The 24,788-nt window shown below is 41.2% G+C and overlaps 5 protein-coding genes across 9 annotated transcripts in view; 2 read left to right on the plus strand and 3 right to left on the minus strand.

The window, feature by feature from the left end:
- Window positions 1-1,338: 1,338 nt before the first annotated feature.
- LOC108021947 (uncharacterized) lies at window positions 1,339-1,789 on the minus strand. The gene has a single exon (XM_017090774.3). The coding sequence runs from the start codon at window positions 1,707-1,709 to the stop codon at window positions 1,422-1,424; it is 288 nt and encodes a 95-aa protein (XP_016946263.1). The 5' UTR covers window positions 1,710-1,789; the 3' UTR covers window positions 1,339-1,421.
- A 4,266-nt stretch (window positions 1,790-6,055) lies between these two features.
- Window positions 6,056-10,808, minus strand: LOC108021977 (DNA repair endonuclease XPF). Of its 2 annotated transcripts, none has more exons than XR_001768024.3 (7): window positions 10,502-10,808; window positions 10,282-10,443; window positions 9,482-10,078; window positions 9,271-9,425; window positions 8,387-9,210; window positions 7,315-8,322; window positions 6,056-7,232 (listed from the first exon to the last, which is right to left on the minus strand). XR_001768024.3 is itself a non-coding variant. In XM_017090818.3 (7 exons), exons 1-6 carry the CDS (start codon window positions 10,732-10,734, stop codon window positions 7,381-7,383), a joined length of 2,913 nt encoding a protein of 970 aa, XP_016946307.1. In that variant the 5' UTR covers window positions 10,735-10,808; the 3' UTR covers window positions 6,056-7,232; window positions 7,340-7,380. The 2 variants fall into 2 exon arrangements, 1 of the variants encoding a protein (XP_016946307.1); XM_017090818.3 differs by having other exon boundaries at window positions 7,340-8,322.
- A 3,158-nt stretch (window positions 10,809-13,966) lies between these two features.
- Window positions 13,967-16,572, plus strand: LOC108021969 (bifunctional lysine-specific demethylase and histidyl-hydroxylase NO66). Its single transcript, XM_017090807.3, has one exon. The coding sequence runs from the start codon at window positions 14,158-14,160 to the stop codon at window positions 16,276-16,278; it is 2,121 nt and encodes a 706-aa protein (XP_016946296.1). The 5' UTR covers window positions 13,967-14,157; the 3' UTR covers window positions 16,279-16,572.
- Window positions 16,469-17,458, minus strand: LOC108021971 (39S ribosomal protein L33, mitochondrial). The gene is made up of 3 exons (XM_017090808.3): window positions 17,316-17,458; window positions 17,157-17,260; window positions 16,469-16,684 (listed from the first exon to the last, which is right to left on the minus strand). Exons 1-3 carry the CDS (start codon window positions 17,354-17,356, stop codon window positions 16,635-16,637), a joined length of 195 nt encoding a protein of 64 aa, XP_016946297.1. The 5' UTR covers window positions 17,357-17,458; the 3' UTR covers window positions 16,469-16,634.
- A 1,238-nt stretch (window positions 17,459-18,696) lies between these two features.
- The window catches only part of LOC108021952 (1-phosphatidylinositol 4,5-bisphosphate phosphodiesterase), a 54,106-nt gene continuing 48,014 nt past the window's right edge, over window positions 18,697-24,788 (plus strand). Inside the window, exon 1 of one of the 4 annotated variants that reach the window (XM_017090779.3) lies at window positions 18,697-19,163. The gene's annotated coding sequence lies outside the window, so the exon portion shown is untranslated. Of the gene's footprint in view, window positions 19,164-22,680; window positions 23,219-24,788 lie in introns of those variants that run through there. The other 3 variants (XM_017090780.3, XM_044093627.2, XM_044093628.2) reach the window with 3 other exon arrangements.

Genomic DNA, 24,788 nt, shown 5'->3' on the forward strand with positions numbered 1-24,788 from the left:
GGTGGATTTCGGAACATCCGAGCCAAGACAGCGCCACATTTTCCACATTAACGAAATGCTTTTAATTGTGCACTTAACGCTCGTAAAATGTGATTTAATAGTTTCGGCGAATGCCAAAGGGCAGGATTTGGAAAAAAGTACATGGACGGCGCACTGCGAGGGGGGCTGCCTCCTTTGGCTGGGTGTCCTTCGACCGAGCAGCGCCGGAAACGGAAGTGGAAGTTGGCTGCGTTATAAGTTGGCGCAGTTCCTATTTAACCGCAACACAAGCACACGCAGAAAAAAGCGCACTTGATTTGAAAATATTTAAAAAAAATATATAGTACAAAGAAAAATTTGGCTTAAAAAAAAGGAGAATACCGGTAAAAACAAAAATATATACATTACATTTCATTAAAATACAATTCCTTAAAATAAAAATAAAAAATTATAAAAAAATAAGTATAAAATAATACACAAAAAATTAAATAAAATTAAATAATCTAAATGAAACCTTAACACTTTTTTGTTATTTTTCATTATAAATATTATTTAAAGATGATCTATTAAAAAACGTTCAATAAACAAAATTAAAAAAGCCTTTAAATACTATAGATCTTGAAGAATAAACCAGAAAAAAAGGTTTTCTTTGATTCTAACATATTTGAAAAAATTATAATTTTAAATATAATTAAACTTATGGACACTTTGATAATTTTAAAGCAATTTATGAATATATAGCAAATATGTATTTTTAACTAAACTATATTTTTATGCCAAGCTTAGGCAAGCAAATCTATCTCCAAAATGTGTAGAAAGTAAATTCAGGGAATATTTATTTTACCAAAAACTAATTACAATTCTCCCAGTGCACTGCGACTCACACAATTACAGGCAGCTGACAGCCCAATTTGGGGCTATGTAGGTGCGAGCTTATCGGAGACTCCATCTCGATGGGCACTGGGCTCCGTCGCCTGACTTTGGGGAATTCTCCGGCCATCGGCTGGCAAACAATAAAAGCCAACGGCTTGGGCCCTGTTCGCACTGCGGACGTGTGACGGGGCGGTGGAGGTGGCTGACGTGGGTTGCCGGCGCTGAAATCAATACGAACTGGGTCACCAAATGGCTCCCAGTGCGGTCACCTAACCCGGAACCGGGCACTTAGCTCCCATTCCCCGGTGGCCAGCAGACAATTGTCGTCCTGGCGAAGGACATCGGATGAAATCTGGTGACACGGGGCAAATAAAGGCCAGATGCTGGGGAGTTCACCTTGCTTTTGATTGGCACTTGGGCCGGAAAAAATTAAAGCCCTGGGCTGGCAATAATGGGCCTGTCTTTAACATCACACACAGCAGCTCATTAGTAGGGAGTTTTTTTTTTTAATATATATTACTTTTCCTATAAAGTTAGTGTATAAGAAGCAAGAAGGTGTTTATGAACTGCTAAGCACTCCTCAGCATAGTTTTCGCCGAGTGGCGTGTCCTCTTCTTGCCCGAAACCAGAGGCTCCTCGTCCCAGTAGCCGCAGATCAGCGTGAACAGGCCATCCTTCATGGTGAGGAATCCGTGCATCCAGCCGGCTGTCAGCGTGTTGTCCACCGCCAGTCGCACCTCTTCCACGGTCTTGGACTGCATTTCGGCCACATAGGTGGCCACCTCCTCGAGGAGCAGGGGACGATGGAACACGTTGAAGGCCTCCAAGATTTGATCGGCGTACTGGTAGCGCGACATCACCACTGTCAGTTTTGGAGGCTCCTAAAATGTATGACTAGAGAAAAGAATTTTGCATGAGTAATGATCAAAGGGTTACTGATTTCTTAAAATTTGTTTGGGAATGCGAGCTTGAGGTGTCTAAAAGTAGGCAACAAAAACAGTTTGAGCTCAGAAGTTGAACAAATTCACTCATTATTCACTGCATACTTTTAGGAACCTTAAATTATATGTTAAGTAGTACTTTTAAGTGCTTCAAAGTATGCAACACAATATTTGAAAGTTCAATGAATTGAATTGTTTATTCACTGCATACTTTTAGACCCTTGAAATTACATTTAAAGGTGATTTCAAAATCCTTTGATTTTCTATATTAATTGATTATTATCTTAACTATTATTTTTCTACATGCGTAACAACAAAATGAGTTCCCCGCCAAACTGCCAGTTTTCCTTTGGACAAACAAATAGTTACTTTCCGGTTGGTAAACCTTCGATCGGGGGCTATACAGGCCATTAGAAACGACTTTAAGGACCGCCCTCTTCCGCCTTAAGCAAGTTTTAGAGCTTGTGGTTCAGGGCTTTCGTTTATTTTGGCCGCTCTACGGTTCCGTGTTTTCCATTTGGCCCCCCCTTTTGGGCGGTGATTTTCCCAAAGAACCCACACCACCCCAAAGAAGATGGAGACGGGCGATTATATCGTTTACATTTACATTTACACCAAATGCAGGAAAATTGGAACGCCAACCATTCCCATTTTCCCCGCTCTTTTGGCCCATTTAGTTGTTGGTCGTTTAGCATTCGCATTCACTCCTAGATTTGTCATTTATGATAAGCAGCCTTGCCTTCGAAAAGGCACGGACGGGCTCCTGTTTTCCGCCCTCTTGAGCCAGGGACCACTGTACCATCCAGATATACTGTGCAAACATATATGTAAATTTGGCAAGAAAACACGGTCAGCTGAGGTGCATTTGGCTTGGAAGCAAATTGAAGTTCAAGTGGAGAGTGGATAATCTGTGAAATCTGAAAAGGAAATGCATATCATCCAGGAAACTAATTAAAAAGGGATCGAAAAGAAAAACAACTTAAAGTTTCTGCTGGAAAAACATTTTTAAACTAACTTATAATATATTCATATAATATACATATGTTATATAATAAAATATAAAGTACGATTTAAGATTTTTAAGTAATAAGATTCATAAGAAATAATATAAATAATATAAAATATAATTAATATATATTATTCATTATTTTTTTAAATACCTTTGAATTTTTTTTAGATTTATTTATATTTCTTTTATTTATTTAATAAAATATTTAATACGATTTAAGATTTTTAAGATATACGATCTATAGGAAATTATATAAATAATATACAATATAATTAAAAATTATAAATAATATAAAATAATTTAATATTTATTATTCATTATTTTTTTAAATACTTTTGAATTTTTTTAGATTTATTTATATTTCTTTTATTTATTTAATAAAATATATTTAGGGTTTTTAAGATGTAGGATCTATAAGAAATTATATAAATAATATACAATATAATTAAAAATTATAATTATTTTTATTTTAAATATGCTCCTAGAATTATTGTAGCATTACATATAACTAATTCATTTATATAATAAAATTTATAATGCGATTAAAGATTTTTAAGACATAGGATTCATAGGAAATTTTATAGATAATATTTTGTATAATTAAATGTATTATTTATTATTATTTTAAATACTTTCTTTGATTTTTTTTAAATTTTATTTATATTTAATTTTGAATCTACGTATTCCAAAAAGAACTTCAAGCCATGTCAAAGTAAATTAAAACACAAACTAATATATACTTAAATATTTTAAAAGTGTGCTTTCTTTGTAAACAATTAAATATTTCTTATAAATAATTTATACAATTTTTTTTGTAAAATATTATTTTTTTGCAGTGCATTTGCATGCAAAGCACAAAGGCATTTGTGCACAGGCTGTCAGAATTTCTTAAATGCATTTTCCTCGCCGTCTCGGCCGAGGAAGGCCTTACTTTTGCGCACCATGAAATGTGTCAAATTGGCCAACAATTTGCCTGCCCGTGCTGCCCTAATGGAATTGGGCCAAAATCGATGGAGAACGCCCCGGAAATAATGCCTCTTTTGGCTTTGACTTTGACTAATGAAAGTGAGAAATGCTGAATGCCAAATTAACTAATTGCCTCGGGACATCATGCGCTTGCTTATGATGTTTATTTATGAATGGGCCTTTGAGCCGTGGCTCAGATTAAATGGAGAGCGGACTATAAGAACCTTCTAGCTTTAAACTGCCCCTGTAACCAGGCCTTTTCGGCCACCATTACAGCCATTATTTAATGATGCCTGCGGTTAACGATGCGGCTTTTAATTTGCCGGCCAAAGCCAATCCATAATGGTCTTTGTACTGGCTTTCGAATGAAGTATGCAAAAAGTGTGCAATTAATTCCGATCAATTATCGCATTAGTAGAGGCAACTTTGTTCAATTAAATTCTAGGAATTTCAGCTAATTTCATTTTGCACTCCACTGAACTTGTTTGTCTTGTCTAATTTGGCCCACTTTAAGCGCACTTGAGGCCAGATTTGCTGATTATTGAGTGGAATCTGGGGTAAATAGAATGTGTTCATTAGGTTAAATAAAGGTAAAATAAAACGGGAGACAGAAAACATTACTTAATATTTATTTTAAATTCTTTCTGTCGAAAAATAAATTTTTAAAATTATTTTAAAATCCATAAAGCCCGTAGAACCCAGTGAAACATTCGTTTCACCGAATTCCCCTGTATGACAATCACAATCCCGAAAATCCGAATTAAGCCCCTCGGCGTTTTGTTATTTTCCAAAGCCCCTGGAAAATCCCTCGGCGAAAGCAAACAGCCGCAGAAAAAATGAGGGGAAAGTGCACCAAATCAAAGATCCATTCGGCTTTCGGTGAGTGAAAATTAACGTTGTCATTGTGGGTGGAGAAAAAAGTTGGGCCGGGGGCCAAGTATTTTGAGTTTTTCGGTTCAGGTTTCGCCAATGTCCATTGATTGAATCGTTTGTTGCGGCCAAACTGGGAAAGTCGGAAAGGGAAATGGCAAATGGCAAATGGAAAACTGGGGAAATGCGGAAAGTGAAGAGGCGCAAGGGGGCGGCGGGCGAAACCGACACCCCGGGGCAAACAAAAATCAGTGGCAGGACAAGAGTGCTGTAATGGAGTTTTAATTGTGCCCCATCCGGCCGCCTCTTGCTCCCACTCGCACTCCTTGTGTTTTGCCGGCACCACCCACTGCCGCCTCTCGGCCCGCTGGCATTTTCCGATTTTCCCGAACACAAAGCGCAGCCAATTGGCAAATATGCTTTGACACACACCGGAGCGGATCGCTGCAGATCGAAAGGCCACAAAGCCAGTCCCAAAGTCCAGGGACCGAATTTGGATTTGGAATCACTTGCGCTGAAAGGTACACAGACCGAAAATGCTAGGTTATTCACTCGAAGTTCGCAGATTAACAATAAATATCATAAATTACAAAACAAGAATATATTCATTTAATAATCATTTTTTGAGGGTAAATAATTGAACTTTTACGACCTTTAATTACGTTAATAAATAGAATTTTTGGGATGTTACAAGAAAAAATTAAATTTTACAAAAAAAAATTGAGTCCTAAAAAATATTATCTTTAAAGTAATGAAACAGTGTTATCAAAAGTGTCATAATCATCAAATCAATTTTAAATTTTTGATAGGTTAATTAATAATTGATGGTAATGCTAAGATTTCATTAAAATATAAAAATACAAGACTTTTTATCAAATTAAATTAGTTTGAATTTTAGTTCTACACTCATTTAATTTGAATTTTTAAATGCTGTTTTAATATTAAAAAAAATATCTTTTATGAAATATAGTTTTGAAAAATATAAATATTATCTACAAACTTTTTAACTATTTGCTAACATAAAAAATAAATAAAGAACATTACATATTTTCACAGTGTACGCAGCATTCACTCACACACATTTTCTTGGTGTGTGTGTGTGTGGGGGGGGGTGCCGCCCCATTCCGGGGAGGTGGCGACCGGACCCGGAGATAATGCCAACAATCAGAAACACGCTCTAAGCGCGCTTTGCCCAATGAGCCGCAACAAAAAGCGAGAGCCAGGCAAACATGAAAAGGAAATCAGGCGGATGGGAATGACATTGAGTGCCTACGGTCACGAGGATACCCTACAAAATATCTAAATGTATGCTTAAGTTACGACACAGAAGGTGCCACTCTTTATACCAATACTTTTCCCCTTCCAAAATATATAATAAATAAAATACATAGGTAAAAAATATAAAACGTTGACCTAATTGTTTTTGAGCTCCTTAGTTTTATGTTAATTTCTTAAAATTAAATGTTTATATAATAATACAGCTAAATACTAATTATAATTGCTTTTTCTACAAAACACTTCTTTTAATGGTAAAATCTTGTGCTTATAAAATTCCTCTGCAGAGCGAAGAATTGCTATTCAAAGTTCTCCTCACTTAACGAGCAGCCATATTTGGACCCCATGCTGGGCTCTACTCCCTCGAAACCCACTACAATTCGCCTCGTTCCACTTCATTTCAATCTGAATGCCAATTACCTCGCTTATCGTCATTTCAGTTTGCAACCAATTGCGGTTTTTGAAATTATGCACCGAATCCGCGAAGGATTTGGATGTGCAATGGGCGTAACGCTTACAGTTCGCTCTCTTGGCTTTGGATGGTTCACAAAACATAATGCGCAAACAAAAGTACAATTGGCAAAGTTAAACAAAAGTTGAATTACCCTTTGAGCAACTTTAACATTAATAGGAAATATAGTGTACTATTTTATGAACAATTTAGGGCCCATAATGATTTCGTTTTCAGTATATCAGTACACATAGATGGGCCTTATACAATACTTATTTATATAACTTAACATTACTATCCTTCAATTACATCAACCATTCACTTTCCAGGGAATCCTTTTTATAAAAATAAACTGTATTTCCCTGCTGAAAACGTTTATAGGTTACATCTTGCACTGGGGCTCTGCTGCAGGTGCATTGCGGATGAAAAATTCCGTTTATAGCCGCTTGTATCACATGGTCTGGCTGTTAATGTTGCAGGTGTCCTGCTGAAGGGACATCCTGTGGGCTGGGCCAGCAGTGGCACAGACGGCCAGCGCGGGGGCAATTAAAAATTTATTGAAAATTGATTTTTAAGCGCTCATCCCCGACGGCGCGGAGTTGTCGCATCCCCAGCGGTCACTGCCTGGCCGCTTGTCAACGTTGTCTGACGGCCAGACAGTCAACTCATCCTCGTCCTCCCTCCAATCCTCTCCTGCATTCGCATCCGCATCCCAATCCCCCGTCGACTTAATTGCATCGTTTAAAAAATTTCCATAATTTCGCGCTGTCTGTTTGCTCGGCACTTCGGCGCAGGGAGCACTGGTTGGTTGTCCGGCTCCCGATTCCGCTGCCGCAGTTTGCGCTCCTCCAACTGCCGCTCTCTGGATCTATTAATACACAAATTTGTAATTAATTAATGCATAATGTATAAAGTTAAAGTGGGTTTATGCAGCTCCAAGAAGCACGTACACAGTGCGGGGCTTAAATAGTGCACCTGCAGCTCACTGGCATGCCCCCCTTCCGCTGGCAAGGACTCTAGCGACGACCCCTGCGCGACTCGGCAGCCGCCTTCCTGAAGCGATTGTGCGAACCGGCGCCAAATTGCTTGCCAGCTGCCAGCAGCGCCGTCGAGCCGGCCACCTCGTCCTTCTCGGGCAAGTGGGCCACATGCAGGATGTCGTACAGCAGTTTGGCGCTCTCCTGCGACTGCACCAGCTCCTCCAGCTCCTTCTGGCTGCGCAGCAACAATTGCCGCAGGCTGCCGCCCTTCCGGAGCAGGCCGTGTATGTTGCGCGTGTGAACGCCGGGCAGGCGTAGCAGGAAATCGTAGATGGAGCTGTTGAAATGCAATTGCTCGCCGGCCGTTGGCTCGTCACTGCCCAGGGCCACCGCCTTCTGGGGATCCGGTTCGGGTTTGCCCAGCTTCAGTTCCTCGAAGAGCTGGGCCGTTGCATACGGACTGGGCGACCAGATGAGGCGGAGTTTCGGAAAATGCAACGTAAGCAGCTGCAGTTTCTGCACTATATCCGCATTGGCCATGCTCGTCTGCTGGGAGAGCATGAATTTCCCCTGCAGGTGGAAGGGTTTGTTCTGATCGAATTCGATCAGCAGAATGGGCTTTGCATAGTGCCGCTGCATCTGCACGCATTGGTTGTACAATCGCCCCGAATTCAGGGATCCAATTAAATCGGAAATGGACTTCCGCTCCACACAAATATCCGGCGTGAGTATATAGTCGCCAATTGTGATGGTCAAGGGCAGCACCTCCAGTCCGCGCTTGTGAATCAGACAGGGCAAGTCCGAGCGGAACTCACGCATATCCACAATAACCTTGGGCGTCTCCCTGGAGGCCTGCGGAACTTGACCGCCTGCCTGGCGACTCTTGGCATTCTCAGCCGTCAGTTCATCATCGTAGCTCTTGAACAGCAAGAAGGCTTCATCGGTCTTGCCATCCTGGTACTCGGGTATCACCATTTTCTGTGGGAAAATATCAATAATTATATTTTAAACAGAAAAATAAGATGCGCCTTGTACAACTTACACTCTTGGTGTCTATAATCAACTCAAAGGCTGCCTTCTCGCGACGCAAACTGGTCAGGTAAGCCTGCTCCTCCACGGTGCGCGCATGGATCAGAAAATAAACCCTCATGCGATCTGCTGGCGGCAAGCGGCGCCTGGCTTCAAACACCTCCAGCTGCCGAATGGCCGTGACATTCGTATTGTACATGACCACATAGTGCGGCTGCAGTTGCTCCAGCATTCTCTCCAGAGCCATGGAGCCCTCCCGCTCCGTTTTGAAGGTCTGCAGGCATATATACGGCTGATGAGGCACCGTTGCCAGGGCAGCTGTCACATCGAATTGCTCCAGCTCCGGTATGGTTTCGAAAATGGAGGCATCCGGATCGGGTTTAATGTCCAGCAATGGCTCCTGCTCCACCGGCTGCGTCATGGTGAGCATGTAGCTCTCCTCGAAGTGCTGGCCCTCGGTCTCCGATTCGCTCAGCAGCTGAGCCAGTTCATCCATGCCAGCAGGCGGGGGCTGAGAGCCAGAAAGCTCCTCCTTGAGAGGTTCTTTTTTGGCGGCCGCCTCGCCCTTTGTTGGAGCTCCCTTCGCTTGGCTCTCCTTGGCGTACTTGTCGCTCAGTTTGCCCACTGGCACCTCATGATGCAGCGCCTGCTGGAGCAGAAAACGTGGTCCACCTTGCGTGAGGTACTGCTTCAACTGGTGGCAAGTGCGAGCATCCTGGCAGAGGATCAACACCTTTGGTTGCTCCGTTCGCCGGCAACGTCGCATATCACCGGGTATGTCCTGGGTGAGCAGATCCGTGAGAGCCTGCCATTTGGGACAGGGCTCGGGCTCGAATTCTGTGTAAAAATATAATTAATCAGAGAGTTAAAGGTTTATAAACACAGAGATTTATCTACCCTGCTGGCCATTGAACACGCGCTGCCTGGAGAGCTTGAAAATCTGCTCGGCGGCATCCAGTAAGGTCCATCCCGAGTTGCTCAGGGCATATTCCGTGCTGCGATAGCGTTTCATCAGGGCGTAGGCACTCACCGAATCGTGGTACATGGTGGAGCTGCGAGAACACATTCAGTAAATAAAAATAAATCAAATAAAAGGCCCCATACTAACATCATTAGACTCCGCAGAATCTTGAGGTCCGCCACTATCAGCTTGGTCTGCGAGTTGAGCTGATGCCAGATGCAGTCCAGCTGCGCCTGCAGGATCTTGTGGAACTTTTTGGTCACACAGTTCTCCACGGTGACAGCCTCCATGTCAACAGTGCGATTGATCCGCTTGATCTCGCGCACCAGGAAGTTCATAATGTCCAGGATGTGCGTTTGTATGGAGGTCATGGTCTGGCTGAGGGGCACATGCAGCTCGATCGTTTGCGTTTGCCACGGCTGCAAGGCGCCACGTACGGTGGCATGGAAGCGGGGCCAAATGTACAAGTGCTTGACGAACAGGTTGCGCATGGTGCGCTCCACATGCGAGTAGCCAATGGTGAAGGCCTCGGGGCTACTGGAGAAGGCCTTTATGAAGCCGGTTTTGTTCTTCTGGCGGTACAATCGCAGAGCGAACGCCTCCTGGCAGCTCTCGATGATGGTGTGCGCGCGCAGCACGACGATTCCGCTGATCAGCTCGATGGGAATGCGCTGCTTGAGCAGGTCCACCACCAGGATGCGGGTGCTAATGAACTGCAGGCCGCCTTCCAGGTAAACGCGCTCCCTGGATAAATAAAGGGAGATCTTTATAACAACAAAGTTGGATTCCAGTTCAAATAGAATAAACACTAAACAGAGTGAGAGGGAAGCTCAGTAGGGTAAAGGTAATAATAATAATAACACTCTGTATAGTATACTTTATTTTAAGGTATTAAGATCATTAATATCCCCAATCCCTAATCTTTGGTGGGGGGATCACAGGCTTACCTCTCGGTGGCCGTGTTGGCCACATCGTGGACGTATTTGGCTTCCATTTTGGACTTGTAGTACTGCTCCTCCCAGTCGGAACTGTTGATCACGAGCACCAGGTTCCCGGAATCGCTGTAGGCCTTCAGGATGTTGATCAGAACGCGCTCGTAGCTCAGGCCCCTAAGGGAGTTACAAAGCAGGATTAATCCGTCTTATAGCTACAGTTTTGAGGTATTACTTGGCGCAGACCAGGAGACCATCCGCCTGAACCTGGTCGAGAAACATTTGCTTTTCGTACTCCAGGAGGACCACATCCTTGCACATCAAATACTCCTCGGCGGTCACGATGTTTGCCAGATCCTCGTCCTCCTGAATGGCGGTGGAGGTTTCCAGCAACTTGGCTGTGTCCACCTCTGCCGGCAGCTCCTGTTCCGCCGCCGTTTCGGCATTTTCCGCACCCGAATCGGACATTATAGCATAAAAAGCCCAAGGATTCGATTTCGCAACTTGACAAATCTGCCGGTTCGATCAGCTGTGTAGAGTTATCGATAAGTGCCTGTGGCTGAGCTGCCAGACTGCCAGAAAATGGTTAGCAAGCAAACAAATACAGTGGGCACATTTAAGTGTACAAAAAGAATTAGGTTCTATTTGGTGTGATATATTTTTATGTAGAATTTATTGGGGACTTAGAATTTTTAAATTTAAATCAATTTATATATATATATATTTATATATATTTTAGATTTTTTTTGCAAGGGGTACCATCGAAATTGCGAAAATTGTTCAAAAAATTAATTTTTAAGGTGTGAATGCCAATTTATTGGAAATTTTGTTACGAGCTCAGCAAGGTATGGCATTCTACTGTTGCACCAATACTTTTTTTGTTTCGGCCAAAATAATGAATTTTTTTGGGCGAAAAATAATGATCTCATTTTTTGGCGAAAAACCGATTTTTTCCTTTTACCTTTTTTGTTGTAACTTGGTCAAAAATGGTCAGAGCCCCAAAAGACGCACTGTTTTGGACTGCTAACAAACTAGGTAACCGAGCGCAGTCATTTCCTGGCCGATTTTGAAAACTAAAAATTTTGTCAAATTTTTGATTTTTTTGCAAGGGGTAGCATCGTCATTTTTTGCGAAAATTTTTCAAAAAATTATTTTTCAAGGTGTGAATGCCAATTTATTGGAAATTTTGTTACGAGCTCAGCAAGGTATGACATTCTACTTTTGGACTAATACTTTTTTTGTTTCGGCCAAAATACTGAATTTTTTGGTGCGAAAAATAAGGATCTCATTTTTTGGCGAAAAACCGATTTTTCCCTTTTACCTTTTTTGGTGTAACTTGGTCAAAAATGGTCAGAGCCCCAAAAGACGCACTGTTTTGGACTGCTAACAAACTAGGTAAACGAGCGCAGTCATTTCCTGGCCGATTCTGAAAACTAAAAATTTTGTCAAATTTTCGAATTTTTTTGCAAGGGGTAGCATCGTCATTTTTTGCGAAAATTTTTCAAAAAATTATTTTTCAAGGTGTGAATGCCAATTTATTGGAAATTTTGTGACGAGCACAGCAAGGTATGGCATTCTACTTTTTGACCAATACTTTTTTGTTTCGGCCAAAATACTGAATTTTTTTGGGCGAAAAATAATGATCTCGTTTTTTGGCGAAAAACCGATTTTTTCCTTTTACCTTTTTTGGTGTAACTTGGTCAAAAATGGCCAGAGCCCCAAACGACGCACTGTTTTGGACTGCTAACAAACTAGGTAACCGAGCGCAGTCATTTCCTGGCCGATTCTGAAACTAAAAATGTTGTCAAATTTTCGATTTTTTTGCAAGGGGTAGCATCGTTTTTTTTAAGGTGTGAATGCCAATTTATTGGAAATTTTGTTACGAGCTCAGAAAGGTATTGCACTCTACATTATTTATTTTAATTTTTAAATTTAAATCAATATATATATATATATATAAATTATAAGTCCCCATTAAATTCTATACATATATATAATATAAAAATAATTTGGTTAGAATTTAAATTTATTTAAATCTTCGCTTATTGTACATGAAAAATTGGATTATCTATTTTTAAAGCTTGGGCGTAAAGTTGAATAAAAAATAAAGATATACGTCAACATAATGAAATAAAATGAAAATAAATAAAAAGTTTATGAATTTGAAACCTTAGAACGCCATTGTATATATGTGCACTTTGAAAACGTTGAACTTTCCACTGTACTTACAACCCTTAATTTTTAAGGTGTGAATGCCAATTTATTGGAAATTTTGTTACGAGCTCAGCAAGGTATGGCATTCTACTGTTGCACCAATACTTTTTTTGTTTCGGCCAAAATAATGAATTTTTTTGGGCGAAAAATAATGATCTCATTTTTTGGCGAAAAACCGATTTTTTCCTTTTACCTTTTTTGTTGTAACTTGGTCAAAAATGGTCAGAGCCCCAAAAGACGCACTGTTTTGGACTGCTAACAAACTAGGTAACCGAGCGCAGTCATTTCCTGGCCGATTTTGAAAACTAAAAATTTTGTCAAATTTTTGATTTTTTTGCAAGGGGTAGCATCGTCATTTTTTGCGAAAATTTTTCAAAAAATTATTTTTCAAGGTGTGAATGCCAATTTATTGGAAATTTTGTTACGAGCTCAGCAAGGTATGACATTCTACTTTTGGACTAATACTTTTTTTGTTTCGGCCAAAATACTGAATTTTTTGGTGCGAAAAATAAGGATCTCATTTTTTGGCGAAAAACCGATTTTTCCCTTTTACCTTTTTTGGTGTAACTTGGTCAAAAATGGTCAGAGCCCCAAAAGACGCACTGTTTTGGACTGCTAACAAACTAGGTAACCGAGCGCAGTCATTTCCTGGCCGATTCTGAAAACTAAAAATTTTGTCAAATTTTCGAATTTTTTTGCAAGGGGTAGCATCGTCATTTTTTGCGAAAATTTTTCAAAAAATTATTTTTCAAGGTGTGAATGCCAATTTATTGGAAATTTTGTGACGAGCACAGCAAGGTATGGCATTCTACTTTTTGACCAATACTTTTTTGTTTCGGCCAAAATACTGAATTTTTTTGGGCGAAAAATAATGATCTCGTTTTTTGGCGAAAAACCGATTTTTTCCTTTTACCTTTTTTGGTGTAACTTGGTCAAAAATGGCCAGAGCCCCAAACGACGCACTGTTTTGGACTGCTAACAAACTAGGTAACCGAGCGCAGTCATTTCCTGGCCGATTCTGAAACTAAAAATGTTGTCAAATTTTCGATTTTTTTGCAAGGGGTAGCATCGTTTTTTTTAAGGTGTGAATGCCAATTTATTGGAAATTTTGTTACGAGCTCAGAAAGGTATTGCACTCTACATTATTTATTTTAATTTTTAAATTTAAATCAATATATATATATATATATAAATTATAAGTTCCCATTAAATTCTATACATATATATAATATAAAAATAATTTGGTTAGAATTTAAATTTATTTAAATCTTCGCTTATTGTACATGAAAAATTGGATTATCTATTTTTAAAGCTTGGGCGTAAAGTTGAATAAAAAATAAAGATATACGTCAACATAATGAAATAAAATGAAAATAAATAAAAAGTTTATGAATTTGAAACCTTAGAACGCCATTGTATATATGTGCACTTTGAAAACGTTGAACTTTCCACTGTACTTACAACCCTATGGCGGCTTCTTGGGTCTATCGATAAGTCGATAGGCCACCGGCGACAATAGCTGTAGAAATAAGCACGTGCAGAAGACATTTAAATGTTGGCTTTTGTGCCAGAAAATAGCCGCAAGAGCGTGTAGTTCGTCTCGTTTTTCATGTAGCTGCCTGGCAACAGTGAACACCCTTTGCTGAAGACCAAATAGTTTCAAAAGCCCCTCGCAAAATGCCGAAAACGGCGGAAGCCCAGGGCAGCCGCAAGAAGCCCAAGAGCCCGAGTAACGGCACAGCTAAGGCCAAGAAGTCCGCCAAATCGGACATCAACATGGCGGACGTGGATTTGCTGCTGAATCCGGGCGCCAAGCTGAGCAAGGAGCAGAAGGAGAGGCGCAGGCAGCTGGAGGACTTGGTGGCCGCCGAGTTTGAGGGGGCCACGGAAAACGGCTCTGGGGACTCCGAGGGCGAGACCAGCCCATCCTCGCCAGAGGAGGCCCGCCCCCTGAAGGGCAAGTCCAAGGCGGCCAGGCCCACGGACCGCAAGAGACGCCTGCTAGCCGAGGATTCCCCGCCAGCGGACACAAACAACAACAGGAAGGAGCCCAAGGCGGCCAAAGAGCCTGCCCAGGGAGCCACCTCCAGCCGCAACAAACGCCGCAGTCAGGGCCTGGAGAAGACCTCGCCGATTCAGGTCAACGGCGAGGCTCTGGCCTGTCCCCTGGTGCGCAAATCCCTCCCAGCAGCCAAAACAGGTGCCACCGCATCCGGAGCACCCGCCAAATCCTGCCCGCTGCCAAAGAAACGCAAATCCCTGCCGGCGGGCCTGGCCAAGTCCTGTCCTCTGCCGCCCAAAAAGGACAATGCAGCGAAAAGCCCGCAGATTAAGCAGGAATTGCCGGAGGAAGATGACTTCGACGAGGAGGCAATGGAGGTGGACACTGCCACCAGCAGCAGTAATGGCCATCAGGCAGAGCCTCCGGCCTTGCCCATTGAAATCCACAAGGCCGACAGCATCGAAGAGGGTCGTCGCATTCTGCAGTGGATCCTGAATCCCGTCAAGACCGAGCACTTTTTCGAGGACTTCTGGGAGAAGAACGCCTGCCTGGTGCAGCGCAAGAATCCCAAGTACTACAGCGACCTCATCTCCTTCAAGATGATCGACGAGATGCTGATCCGCCATCGCCTGGACTTCACCATCAACCTGGATGTGACCAGCTACAAGAACGGCAAGCGCGAGACCCTGAATCCCGAGGGCAGGGCCATGCCGCCGGTCGTTTGGGGTCTGTACTCGGAGGGCTGCAGCATTCGCATCCTGAACCCGTCTACCTATCTGCCGGGCCTGCGGCAGGTGTGCAGCATACTGCAGGAGTTCTTCCACTGCCTGGTGGGGGCAAATGTGTACCTAACGCCGCCCAATAGCCAGGGCTTTGCCCCGCACTACGATGACATCGAGGCCTTTGTGGTGCAGGTGGAGGGACGCAAGCGTTGGCGGCTGTACGAGCCGCCGCAGCAGTCCGATCAGCTGGCCAGGATCTCGTCGGGCAACTACGAGCAGGAGCAGTTGGGCGAGCCCATACTCGATGAGGTGCTGGAGGCCGGCGACGTGCTGTACTTCCCCAGGGGCACCGTCCACCAGGCCGTCACCGAGGAGGAGCAGCACTCGCTGCACATCACCCTGAGTGTGTACCAGCAGCAGGCCTACGCCAATCTGCTGGAGAAGCTGATGCCCATTGTGCTGAAGAAGACCGTGGAGCAGAGTGTGGCCCTGCGCCGCGGCCTGCCGCTGCACACGTTCCACGTGCTGGGCGAGGCCCAGAGGTCCAATCAGAGCAAATCGCGCACTCAGCTGGTGGAGGGCATCCAGAAGCTGGTGGGCAAGCTGGTGATTCCCTCCGCCGAGGACATTGATAAGGCTGCCGATCAGCTGGCCAAGAAGTTCCAGCACGAGGCACTGCCGCCGACCATCTTGCCCGAGGAGAAGCTGCGCACCGTCTTCGGCTCCCGCAGCTCCACCGACGAGCAGGGCAACTGCATCTGCGACTACGAGTTCGACGCCAAGACCTCCGTGCGTCTGCTGCGCGCCAATATCCTGCGCCTGGTCACCGAGGACGACGGCAGCGTGCGCATCTATCACCATGTGGACAACGCCCTGGAGTACTGCAAGTACGAGCCCATCTTCATGGAGATCCTGCCGGAGGAGGCGGCCGCCGTGGAGCTGCTCATATCGGCCTATCCCTTCTACCTCGCGGTCGGCCAGTTGCCGCTGGAGACGGCGGAGCGGAAGGTGGAGGTCGTCACTGCGCTGTGGGAACGCGGTCTCCTGATGACGGAAAAGCCATTTAGTTTGTAGAAAGTCAAGGGCTGATCCCTGGAGAACGTTAGGAATATAGGGCCTCAGGAAATTGGAGAAGATTTCTAAGATTTCAGATCATTTTCCAAGGAGAAGGCAGTCTGCTGAGGGTGCCACAAAGGCAAATATCAACAAATCAGTAGGAATCTTAAAAAAATAAGCATAAAGTCAATAGAAAAAAACTTTCAACTGATATCCATAGTCCATAGGCCAAGTTTTAATTATTTTTGTAATCCTCAAGTTTTGCTGGAAGCCCAATCACTTGTACTATATATAATATATCGATTTGTTTAAGTGTTTTGTATTTTATTTGCACTAACTAAGACGGGAAAAGCGGGACATTCAAGGCAATTTCCTTAGGCGCTGCGGATTTTCTTGCGTTCGCGATAGAGACTCTCCTTTTGAACTGGAAAATGGAAATAAAGTGTTTAAGTTAGGAAAATACAAACATTTGATACAATACAATCGAAATAAGAGCTATGCTATGGTACTTATACTTTTATAATACAAAACAATACAAGATAAGGTTTATTTTTTAAACAAATTGTAAGAAATTTTGTCTTAAAAGTATTAATTTAAGGACAAACCCTATATAACAAACTACTTTTAAGATCATATTTACTTATTTGTCTCTCCAAAAAAACTGAAAGAAGCTAGGATAAGGCAACTTATATAGAGTGTTTTAGGGATTACAATAAAATCTATATCTATAAAAATATTACATTATATAATCTTGCATAAAATCTACAATAAAATATGCTATTTTAACAGATATTGTGGCATGTCCTTCAGAAATGTTCTAGTTTGCTATTACAGATATTGAAGCTGCCTCCTTTATTGACTTAATTCAAGGTGCAGATCTCGTAGGCAGTACTCACTGTACGGGTCGAAGCGAATTATCTCCAACTTCTCGGCCAGACGGTCGCGAAAGGCATTGTACTGGTGTCCGCTGACCACACTCTCCAGCACAACCATGATCCGCCTGCAAAGCCCTGTGTTATCAGCGAAAATCCGACTTAAAAGTGTGCACTGCTTACTTGCTCTTCACTTTCTTGAATAAAACGTTCGTCAGACGCATTTTGTTTCAGGAAAACGGGGGAAAACTCCTTCAATTTCTGGAAAAACGCCGCAAAATTGTTGTGCAAGCTAAGCGATAAATGCGGAAACAGCTGACTCTGCCTATCGATAGGCAGGCGACCGGCCAGCGGAGTTACCAGACTGGGTGAATCGGAGCTTACAACGCGCGCAGTTTGAATTTGGCGAGCTTAAAGTTGGCTTATCAAAGCAGTCGGTTTTTAGTAAATCGAATTGATTTGGATAAGCTACGAAGTATAAAATTGTGAATATTTCTGACTAGGGTCTGAACTTAATTTGCCTGCCTAAAAAAGCACTGTTTTTGCCGCCTAATTTCAGGAAATTGTCGGAATAAGGAATGCTATACCTCGAACAGCTCTTATTTTCATTTCCAATCCAATGGCATGCAAACCTAAAAATGTTGAACTTTTGAGATTTTTGGCCAAAAACATGATACATTCCCTTGTAAAAACCGAAAAATGGTTCAAAAGTTTTTTTTTGTCCAAAAGGCTGTATGCCTTGATTTGGCTGAACTGCGATCGAAAAACTAGAAAAAATGTGTTTTTTTGGATAAAATCTGAAATTGAAAAAATCGTGATACACCCCCTTAAAAAAAACTAAAAATGGTTCAAAACATAAATTTTTCAATAAGTGATGCAGATTGATAGCAAATTAAGCCAGCTTTCCAAAACAGTCGGTGTTTTAGCTGTACGCCTTGATTTGGATGAACTACAATTAAAAAACCCCCAAAAAATTGTGGTTTTTTATAGAACTAATAATCATAAGGAATAAGGTAAATATTGGACAAAATGAAGAATATCGTTCTTTGATAAGCCCTTTGTATAATCTCGAATTTATTGGCATTTAAATGTGTATGTGCTAAAAATAAAGATAAATCTTCCATGAAGCAATTTAAATTCCCAGATGAAAAGCACTCGTGTCCCTTTGACTCCTTTATCCCGGAAATAAAGCTCTGCGCTTCTGAGTTCGTAAGAGAAACAGGTCCTGAAAATACTCTCTTATCCTGGGGCGAGTCCTTGCTCTTTTGTAGCGAAGTTTCAAGCTCAGGATTTTCTAAATCAAAAACATTCAATTTGGTGCTTAAGTTGCTGAACATTTATGCACACATTCTATTATTAAAAAAATAAGAATTTGAATCAAACATAATAAGGTTTAATAAGAAAAAACACTGGGAAAATAATATTTTAACGACCCGCCAAAGGGGGTGGAGTCCGCGCTGTGGTTTGTGCCCCCGGTGGGAATTCCCGTTTTCCAGATTCCGTTAGGCGAGCCAACGGTCCCACCGCGCTGGTCACACTAAGCCCCATATCGTTATCGTTATCGTGCGAAACTTTTCATTTGTGCTGCGGAAACCAACATCAACAGACAAAATAAAAACAAACAAAAAAGAAACGGCCGAATTCCGGGTAAAAGTCGGAAGCGGTGAAAATTAAATTAAAACCAGAGCCAAAGCCGCAAAAAAAAACAAACAAACAGCGCAAGTCGAGTCCTTCGTTTCGGAGCCAAACAACAAAAAAATCAGCGCAACACGCGCTTTTTGTCGCTCCTTTTTGCCTTGCGCTCTTGTTTTCCTTTTTTTTTGATTTGGTTTCCCGAGAACTTTGCATTCGCGCGTGGCAAACAACTCCAATTTTTTTTGCGGTGTAAGTTTTTTAAAGTGCAAAAAGCAAAACAGAGCGGTTAAAAAACAGAAGCCAAAACACAAAAACAAACACAGCGACAGACAGACGCGAAGGAGGCTCGAGGGTGGGCAAGCAGGGGGAGGCGCAGCGACGAGGGGCGAATCAAAGGTAAGCAGAGCATTGCGAAAAATGCGTGCCGTTGTTGTTGTCGATTTGCATACTGAAAGTTTGTGTTCCGCGCTCGTGGGGGTTGCCGAGCGAAATTAGTTTTTGAAGCCCTCTTTTGGGCGCCGCTCTTAGGCAGCATCCTGCCGTGGCGACAGGAGTCGCAGGCAGCTACAGTGCGGACTCGAAGTGGTGGATAAAAAGTAATTAAAAAAAAAAACTAAAAAAAATGTAGGAAATGTAGGAATAGGAAATTCCAAGCCTTTAAGTGTAAATATTTTATCATTTTGTTGTTAATATTTATTTGCTTATAAAGCGCTTGAAACGGTATTTTTCTAAAAAGGCTTAAGGCTTATTTAAATAAAAATTAAATATCATTTTGAAACCTTGTAAATTAAATCATTAGTTTATTTATATAAAAAAATACCTAAGGGTTATAATTTGTTAAGCAGTAACTTGTATTGCAAACTCAAATTGGTGGATAAACAAGAGAAAAAGCATTAAAAGATGTTAAATAGGAAATTCCAAACCTTTAAACACATACCTTTTTTCAATTTTGTATTACTATTAATTTTCTTATAAAGCGCTTGAAAAGTTATTTTTCTAAAAAGATTTAAGGCTTATTTAAATACAATACATATTTTATATCAATTTGAAACCTTTTAAATGAAATGATTCATTTATTTATATTTATTATTATTATTATTTATTTATATAAAAAAAATAGCCAAGGGAAATAAATTATTGGATAGTAACTTCTTTTTAAAAAAAGTCTTCAAAAGTACTAAAGTTTTATAAAAAGAAAAGAAAATAAGAGCTTTTTAAAATGAAAAAAAAAATAAGAGATTAATTAACAAAAATCTAAACCAAGTTCCAAAAATGTTTTAGAAAACTACCCTTTACTTTGAGAATTATAATGCTACGATATATCTTAAATTTTTATGGAAAAACCACGGATAATCGTGTAATATTTTAGAAAAGACATGTGAGTGCTGTCAGTGTTTATTTATTTTGTTTCCAGCCTGAAGGAAATCTGATTACTGGGTTCATATAGGGAGCCAGGCGGTTAGTTCTCCCTCTAAATAATAACAAACAATTGAGCTTCTTGTAAGTCAGGGGAAGTTGCTTAAAAGCAACAAAAACCTTTTGTTTATGGGCGGTAATAAGAACTGCTGTTTAGTGCGGAACTTGTTGTTTGTTTTACAAGCGATCTTATATTTCTCCAAAGTTTTTAGAATTGTTTAGAATTTGGCCAGAAGGAAACCGTGACTTTGAGCCATTTTAGTGTGCGTTCTATCCACTGTTTTTCTTCCTGTGCACCCATTCAAATTCTTGCTTGCTGGCACTACGAAAAAGCCCCTTTGGGAGGGCGATCGTGGTCCAAATTGTAAATGATTAGCCAAAACGTAAACTTGGCCATGAGGCTGGGCGGAGAGGGGGCGAGAGGGAGGGGGGGGGGGGGGTGGGCGGACCAGGTGAAACACATAAACAAACAAGCGCGCGCGGAGGAAGCTCCGCAAATACATAAGTAAATGAATAAATAATGTAAACAAAATATTAAATTAGAAGAAATTTACTTGCGCGCACGAATGCGGGGGGTGGGGAGAGGCGGGGCGGACGATAATGAAGCGGGGGCGGGTGCGGGGGCGGCACACACAAAATTGAAGCGCTGAAACTTACACACGCAAAAAACGACGTCGGCAGCGCAAACAGAACTTCGCACGCCCTCTCCCTCGCACCCATTGTCACCTGGTCGCCCCGTCCCGCTCCCACCTGCGGTGGCCACTTGTTTCGCTCTCTGCCGACGTCGCCGCAGATGAAGTGCACTGCGAGAAAAGGCATAGAAAAAGAATAAGAATCTAAAGACCAAATTTAATTTGTTTTGAAAATATTTAAGATAGCTTAAATTAGTCACAGTTAAAGCACATTTAGAACGTAAATATTTTATTTTTTTTTAATTTTTCATTCCTATGTAAAATAAGCCTCCAAAATTGTTGTATACCTATTTAGCACCTTTTTAAGCAGATACTTTTTAAAACGATTTTGATTTTTAGGTTGTTTTTATTTTTAAATTATTTCCAGATTAAAATGTGTTTTTATTTAAAAAAAAAATTATTTGCCATTAACGTAGTACCACAGCGGTTTGATATGAAATTTAAGAATGACTCACTATTAAATATTTTAATCTGATTAAATTGTTCAACAAGAAGTATAAATGCTAATTAACAGTCATTCAAATGAGTAATAGCTTTCGTGTAAAAAAAATTCGTAAATATTATATAAAATTATAAAGTCGAAAAAAAATTCTAATTCAACAACGAATCTTCACGGTAATGCTTAAATAAACACTTGATTATAAATCTGATTTACTGTTCAACAAGAAATGTAGATTCAAATTACCAGTCAGTCACCAGTGTAAATAAAAAAATTCCTAAAATTTTTTTATAAGGCGATAATAATCATCAATGAGTCACATCTGAAAGCTGAGTTTCTTACAAAAATTATTTGATTTGCATATAAAAATTCCCATTCGTTCTCCCCTTTTTCACTGTGAATTGCCGTTGCATTACCGTGGTTTTACTGTACTGCAGTGGCGTACTTTTTGTGGCAAGTGTGGCGATCAGAAGCTTTCTTCTCTCCCTCTCTCTTACATCCCCCCCCCCCCCCCATTTCCTTTTGTTTGTTTGCCCTGCAACCGAGCAGAAGAGGCGGGGCTGATGGGCGGTGGGCGGTGGGTGGCATGGGATTGTGCAATAAAGCTATCATAACAAAATAACAAACAAACCGTTACAGCGACCGCCGTCGCACACTCATCGCACAAACACAAACGCACTTACGGTGGGTGGCAGGGAGAGGGAGAGAGCGGTGGGCAGGCGAAAGAACAATAATCATATTTGCACGCGCTCTCCCGCTCGCACGATCGGCACCCACGCAAACAGAGGGAGAGAGATGGGGACAGGGAGTTAGGGAGCAAGGGAGCGAGGGAGAGGATATGCAACACAGAGCAGAGCCGGTACAGTAGTCACTGATCAAAGAATAAGGGAATTTAAATTTAAACTTAACATTTTATTTTAATTTCTACTGCTTCTACCATATTGTTTTCTAAAATCAAAGCTTATGCTTCAAAGTTTATTAATCATACGCACTGTTGCCTCTGACCAAAAGTTTGGTTCATTTATGCGGCGTAGAGCTCCCAGCTTTTTGCAATTTCAATAAATATTCCAAAAAAATCTATACCTTGAGAAAGCAAGAAATGGGCAAATGATCATTTAAAACTAAATGCTAATGGGCCTACGTGTCGTATGAGTGATATGTGTAAAAAATGTAAATATTTTTGTATTTTGCAAAGTCCTATGTGTTTACACTCCTGTAAATTTTCAAGTACCACTCTTGCCAACTGGTACTTCTCGCCGGGGCCCCACCGTACTTGAGATAAACCCTCTCCGCCTCGGATGCCTAGCTCTCCGTCGCTGGCTCTCCGTTCTCAGTTGGTCAGTGGTCGTCCGCCGGAGCTTTTCCCGTTAGTCCGCTCCGCTCGCACAGAACAATCCGCGATAAACGGGGGAGAACGGGCAGAGCGCGAGAGGAGAGAGTGACGGAGGGAGAAAGCAACGTGTTTCGCGGTTTCGTTTTGGTTTTGGTTTCAGTTTCGTTTGGTTTCGCACAGGTTAAGTTTTGCCACCGTGCTCCCCCCTCTTTTTGTTTTCTTTCTTCTGTGCGAATTTTCATTGCGATTTCGATCGGCGTTTATTCTGCAATGGCTTTTATTCTGTGCAAAGTGATGAATACCACAAAAGTGCAACGAAAAACGTTCGGCTGTCACCTGTTGTGAGAGGAGAAAGAGAGCGAGAGTGAGGGCGGCAGAGAAAGGCGTGAGAGCGCAGGAGGCGGAGAGCAAGCCGACTGATCAAACTGTAAATCGAGCAGTGCTCTTCAAACTGAAATTCGCAAGGCGGGAAAAGGCAAACAAATATAAATAAACAGAAATAGCAAACAAAGCACACAGGTAACAAAAACAAAACGGCGAGAGCAGCAGCCGAAGCCAATTAATTAAATACGTAAGTTAAACACTCGAGAGAGCGGCAACAACTACGATGAGTACACTCGAAGAAGGGTTTGGAAATTGTATTAGTTAAACCTCAAAAAAAGGACAATTTTTTACGGTGTTAAAAAAGTTAAGTTAAAAAATTCTCATATTTTTTTAAATTCTCTTATATAAATTAAATTCAATAAATTGTATTAGTTTTAACCTCAAAAAATAGAACTAATTCTTACGGTGTAGAAAAAGTTAACTTTTTTTTTTATATTTCTGGGAATTTTATTTTTATTATTTTTAATTTTACTTTACAAAATATACAAATTTTTAACAGAGCATAAAAAGTGTTAAAATTCTCTGGCAGCAAAATTAAAATTCAACCTAAAATCACTTCTATAATTCTGGGAATTTTCTTTTTAATTGACTTGCATTATTTTGAACCTTTAAAAAAGATATACAAATTTTTTACCGTGCAGAAAAAGTGTTAGAATTTTCTGGTAGCAAAATTTAATAATTCTGGGAATTTGCTTTTTATTTTACTGTTATTAATTAATTGTAAAAAAAAATAACATTTTTTTACGGTGCTTAAAAAGTGTTAAAATTCTCTGGTAGCCAAATTTAAACTCAACCCAAAGTCACTTTTATAATTCTGGGAATTTCAAAGCTCAAAACTCATCCCTTGACTCATAAGATTATTATTAACTAGCTTTTTCCGCATCATGCAAGTGACTTTTTTCGGAGGATTACTTTTAACACTTTGTTATATTGGGGATCCCAGGAAACCCAATCCAGGATTTGAAAGGCTTTCGATAGGCCCGTTCTGCAATAGATAATGTCTGTGTGTAGGGCCAGTTCCGGAAATATCCTTATCTCTCGCATGGAAATGGCTTGGTAACAATTTATGGTCTTGTATGCAGTAAATAAACTTGAATTATCGTAAATTATCAAAAATCGCCGAGGATTACCGGTTCGCAGATAAAGCGCTGGAAGGCCAAACACGATATCATCCCCTCACCACCCACTTTTCTGGGGATCTAGAGCATCGCTCTATATATAGAGCTTGGAGTGTTTTTGTTTATATCCGTCGAATCGAACTACAAAACCCTGAAGCTCCGGTGCTCCGGTGCTCCGGGACACCCTATAGACAGCACTTTCACACCCAGGGCGACAATTACGGGTCGCATTGTATTATGCACTTATCGAGTTAAGGCCTTTGTGCTCCCGACTCAGTTCACCTCGCTTGATTTGAGTCAGCGATTCAGCAACGCGGCAATCCGGATGACATTGGGCCCTCGAATGGGTCGAAAAAGATGGAATTACCCATCATAAAATCGTTTTATAGAGTTTTATTTACCATTCAACGGCCGGGGTAATTATTTTGCAATTTTTTTGGTTTATGGACTCGCTATCGGCAGGCCATAACACCATAAAAACCAGAGAGATATAAATTATAATAGATATTTCTGCAAAAGTTCTGCTCTTTGGAGAACTGCTGGATTAATACTTGATTCATTGTTATAGCCAGACTGGCTGAATGCCCTGACCAGTAATTCACTAACGAACTGTCAATCGTGTTTGAGCACCATTTCGAA

The sequence above is a fragment of the Drosophila biarmipes genome, chromosome X (genome assembly GCF_025231255.1).
Source record: "Drosophila biarmipes strain raj3 chromosome X, RU_DBia_V1.1, whole genome shotgun sequence".
Classification (NCBI taxonomy): domain Eukaryota; kingdom Metazoa; phylum Arthropoda; class Insecta; order Diptera; family Drosophilidae; genus Drosophila; species Drosophila biarmipes.

Bases quoted from the DNA above. Each gene is read 5' to 3' on its own strand.
- LOC108021947 (XM_017090774.3), bottom strand. From the start codon at position 1,709: ATGTCGCGCTACCAGTACGCCGATCAAATCTTGGAGGCCTTCAACGTG.
- LOC108021977 (XM_017090818.3), bottom strand. From the start codon at position 10,734: ATGTCCGATTCGGGTGCGGAAAATGCCGAAACGGCGGCGGAACAGGAG. The intron at 10,079-10,281 runs GTAAGCCTGTGA...TTATTTATCCAG, and splicing joins GCCAACACGGCCACCGAGAG to GGAGCGCGTTTACCTGGAAG. The intron at 8,323-8,386 runs GTAAGTTGTACA...ATTTTCCCACAG, and splicing joins TGATTATAGACACCAAGAGT to AAAATGGTGATACCCGAGTA.
- LOC108021969 (XM_017090807.3), top strand. From the start codon at position 14,158: ATGCCGAAAACGGCGGAAGCCCAGGGCAGCCGCAAGAAGCCCAAGAGC.
- LOC108021971 (XM_017090808.3), bottom strand. From the start codon at position 17,356: ATGCGTCTGACGAACGTTTTATTCAAGAAAGTGAAGAGCAA. The intron at 17,261-17,315 runs GTAAGCAGTGCA...AGGGCTTTGCAG, and splicing joins TTCAAGAAAGTGAAGAGCAA to GCGGATCATGGTTGTGCTGG. The intron at 16,685-17,156 runs GTGAGTACTGCC...TCCATTTTCCAG, and splicing joins AATTCGCTTCGACCCGTACA to TTCAAAAGGAGAGTCTCTAT.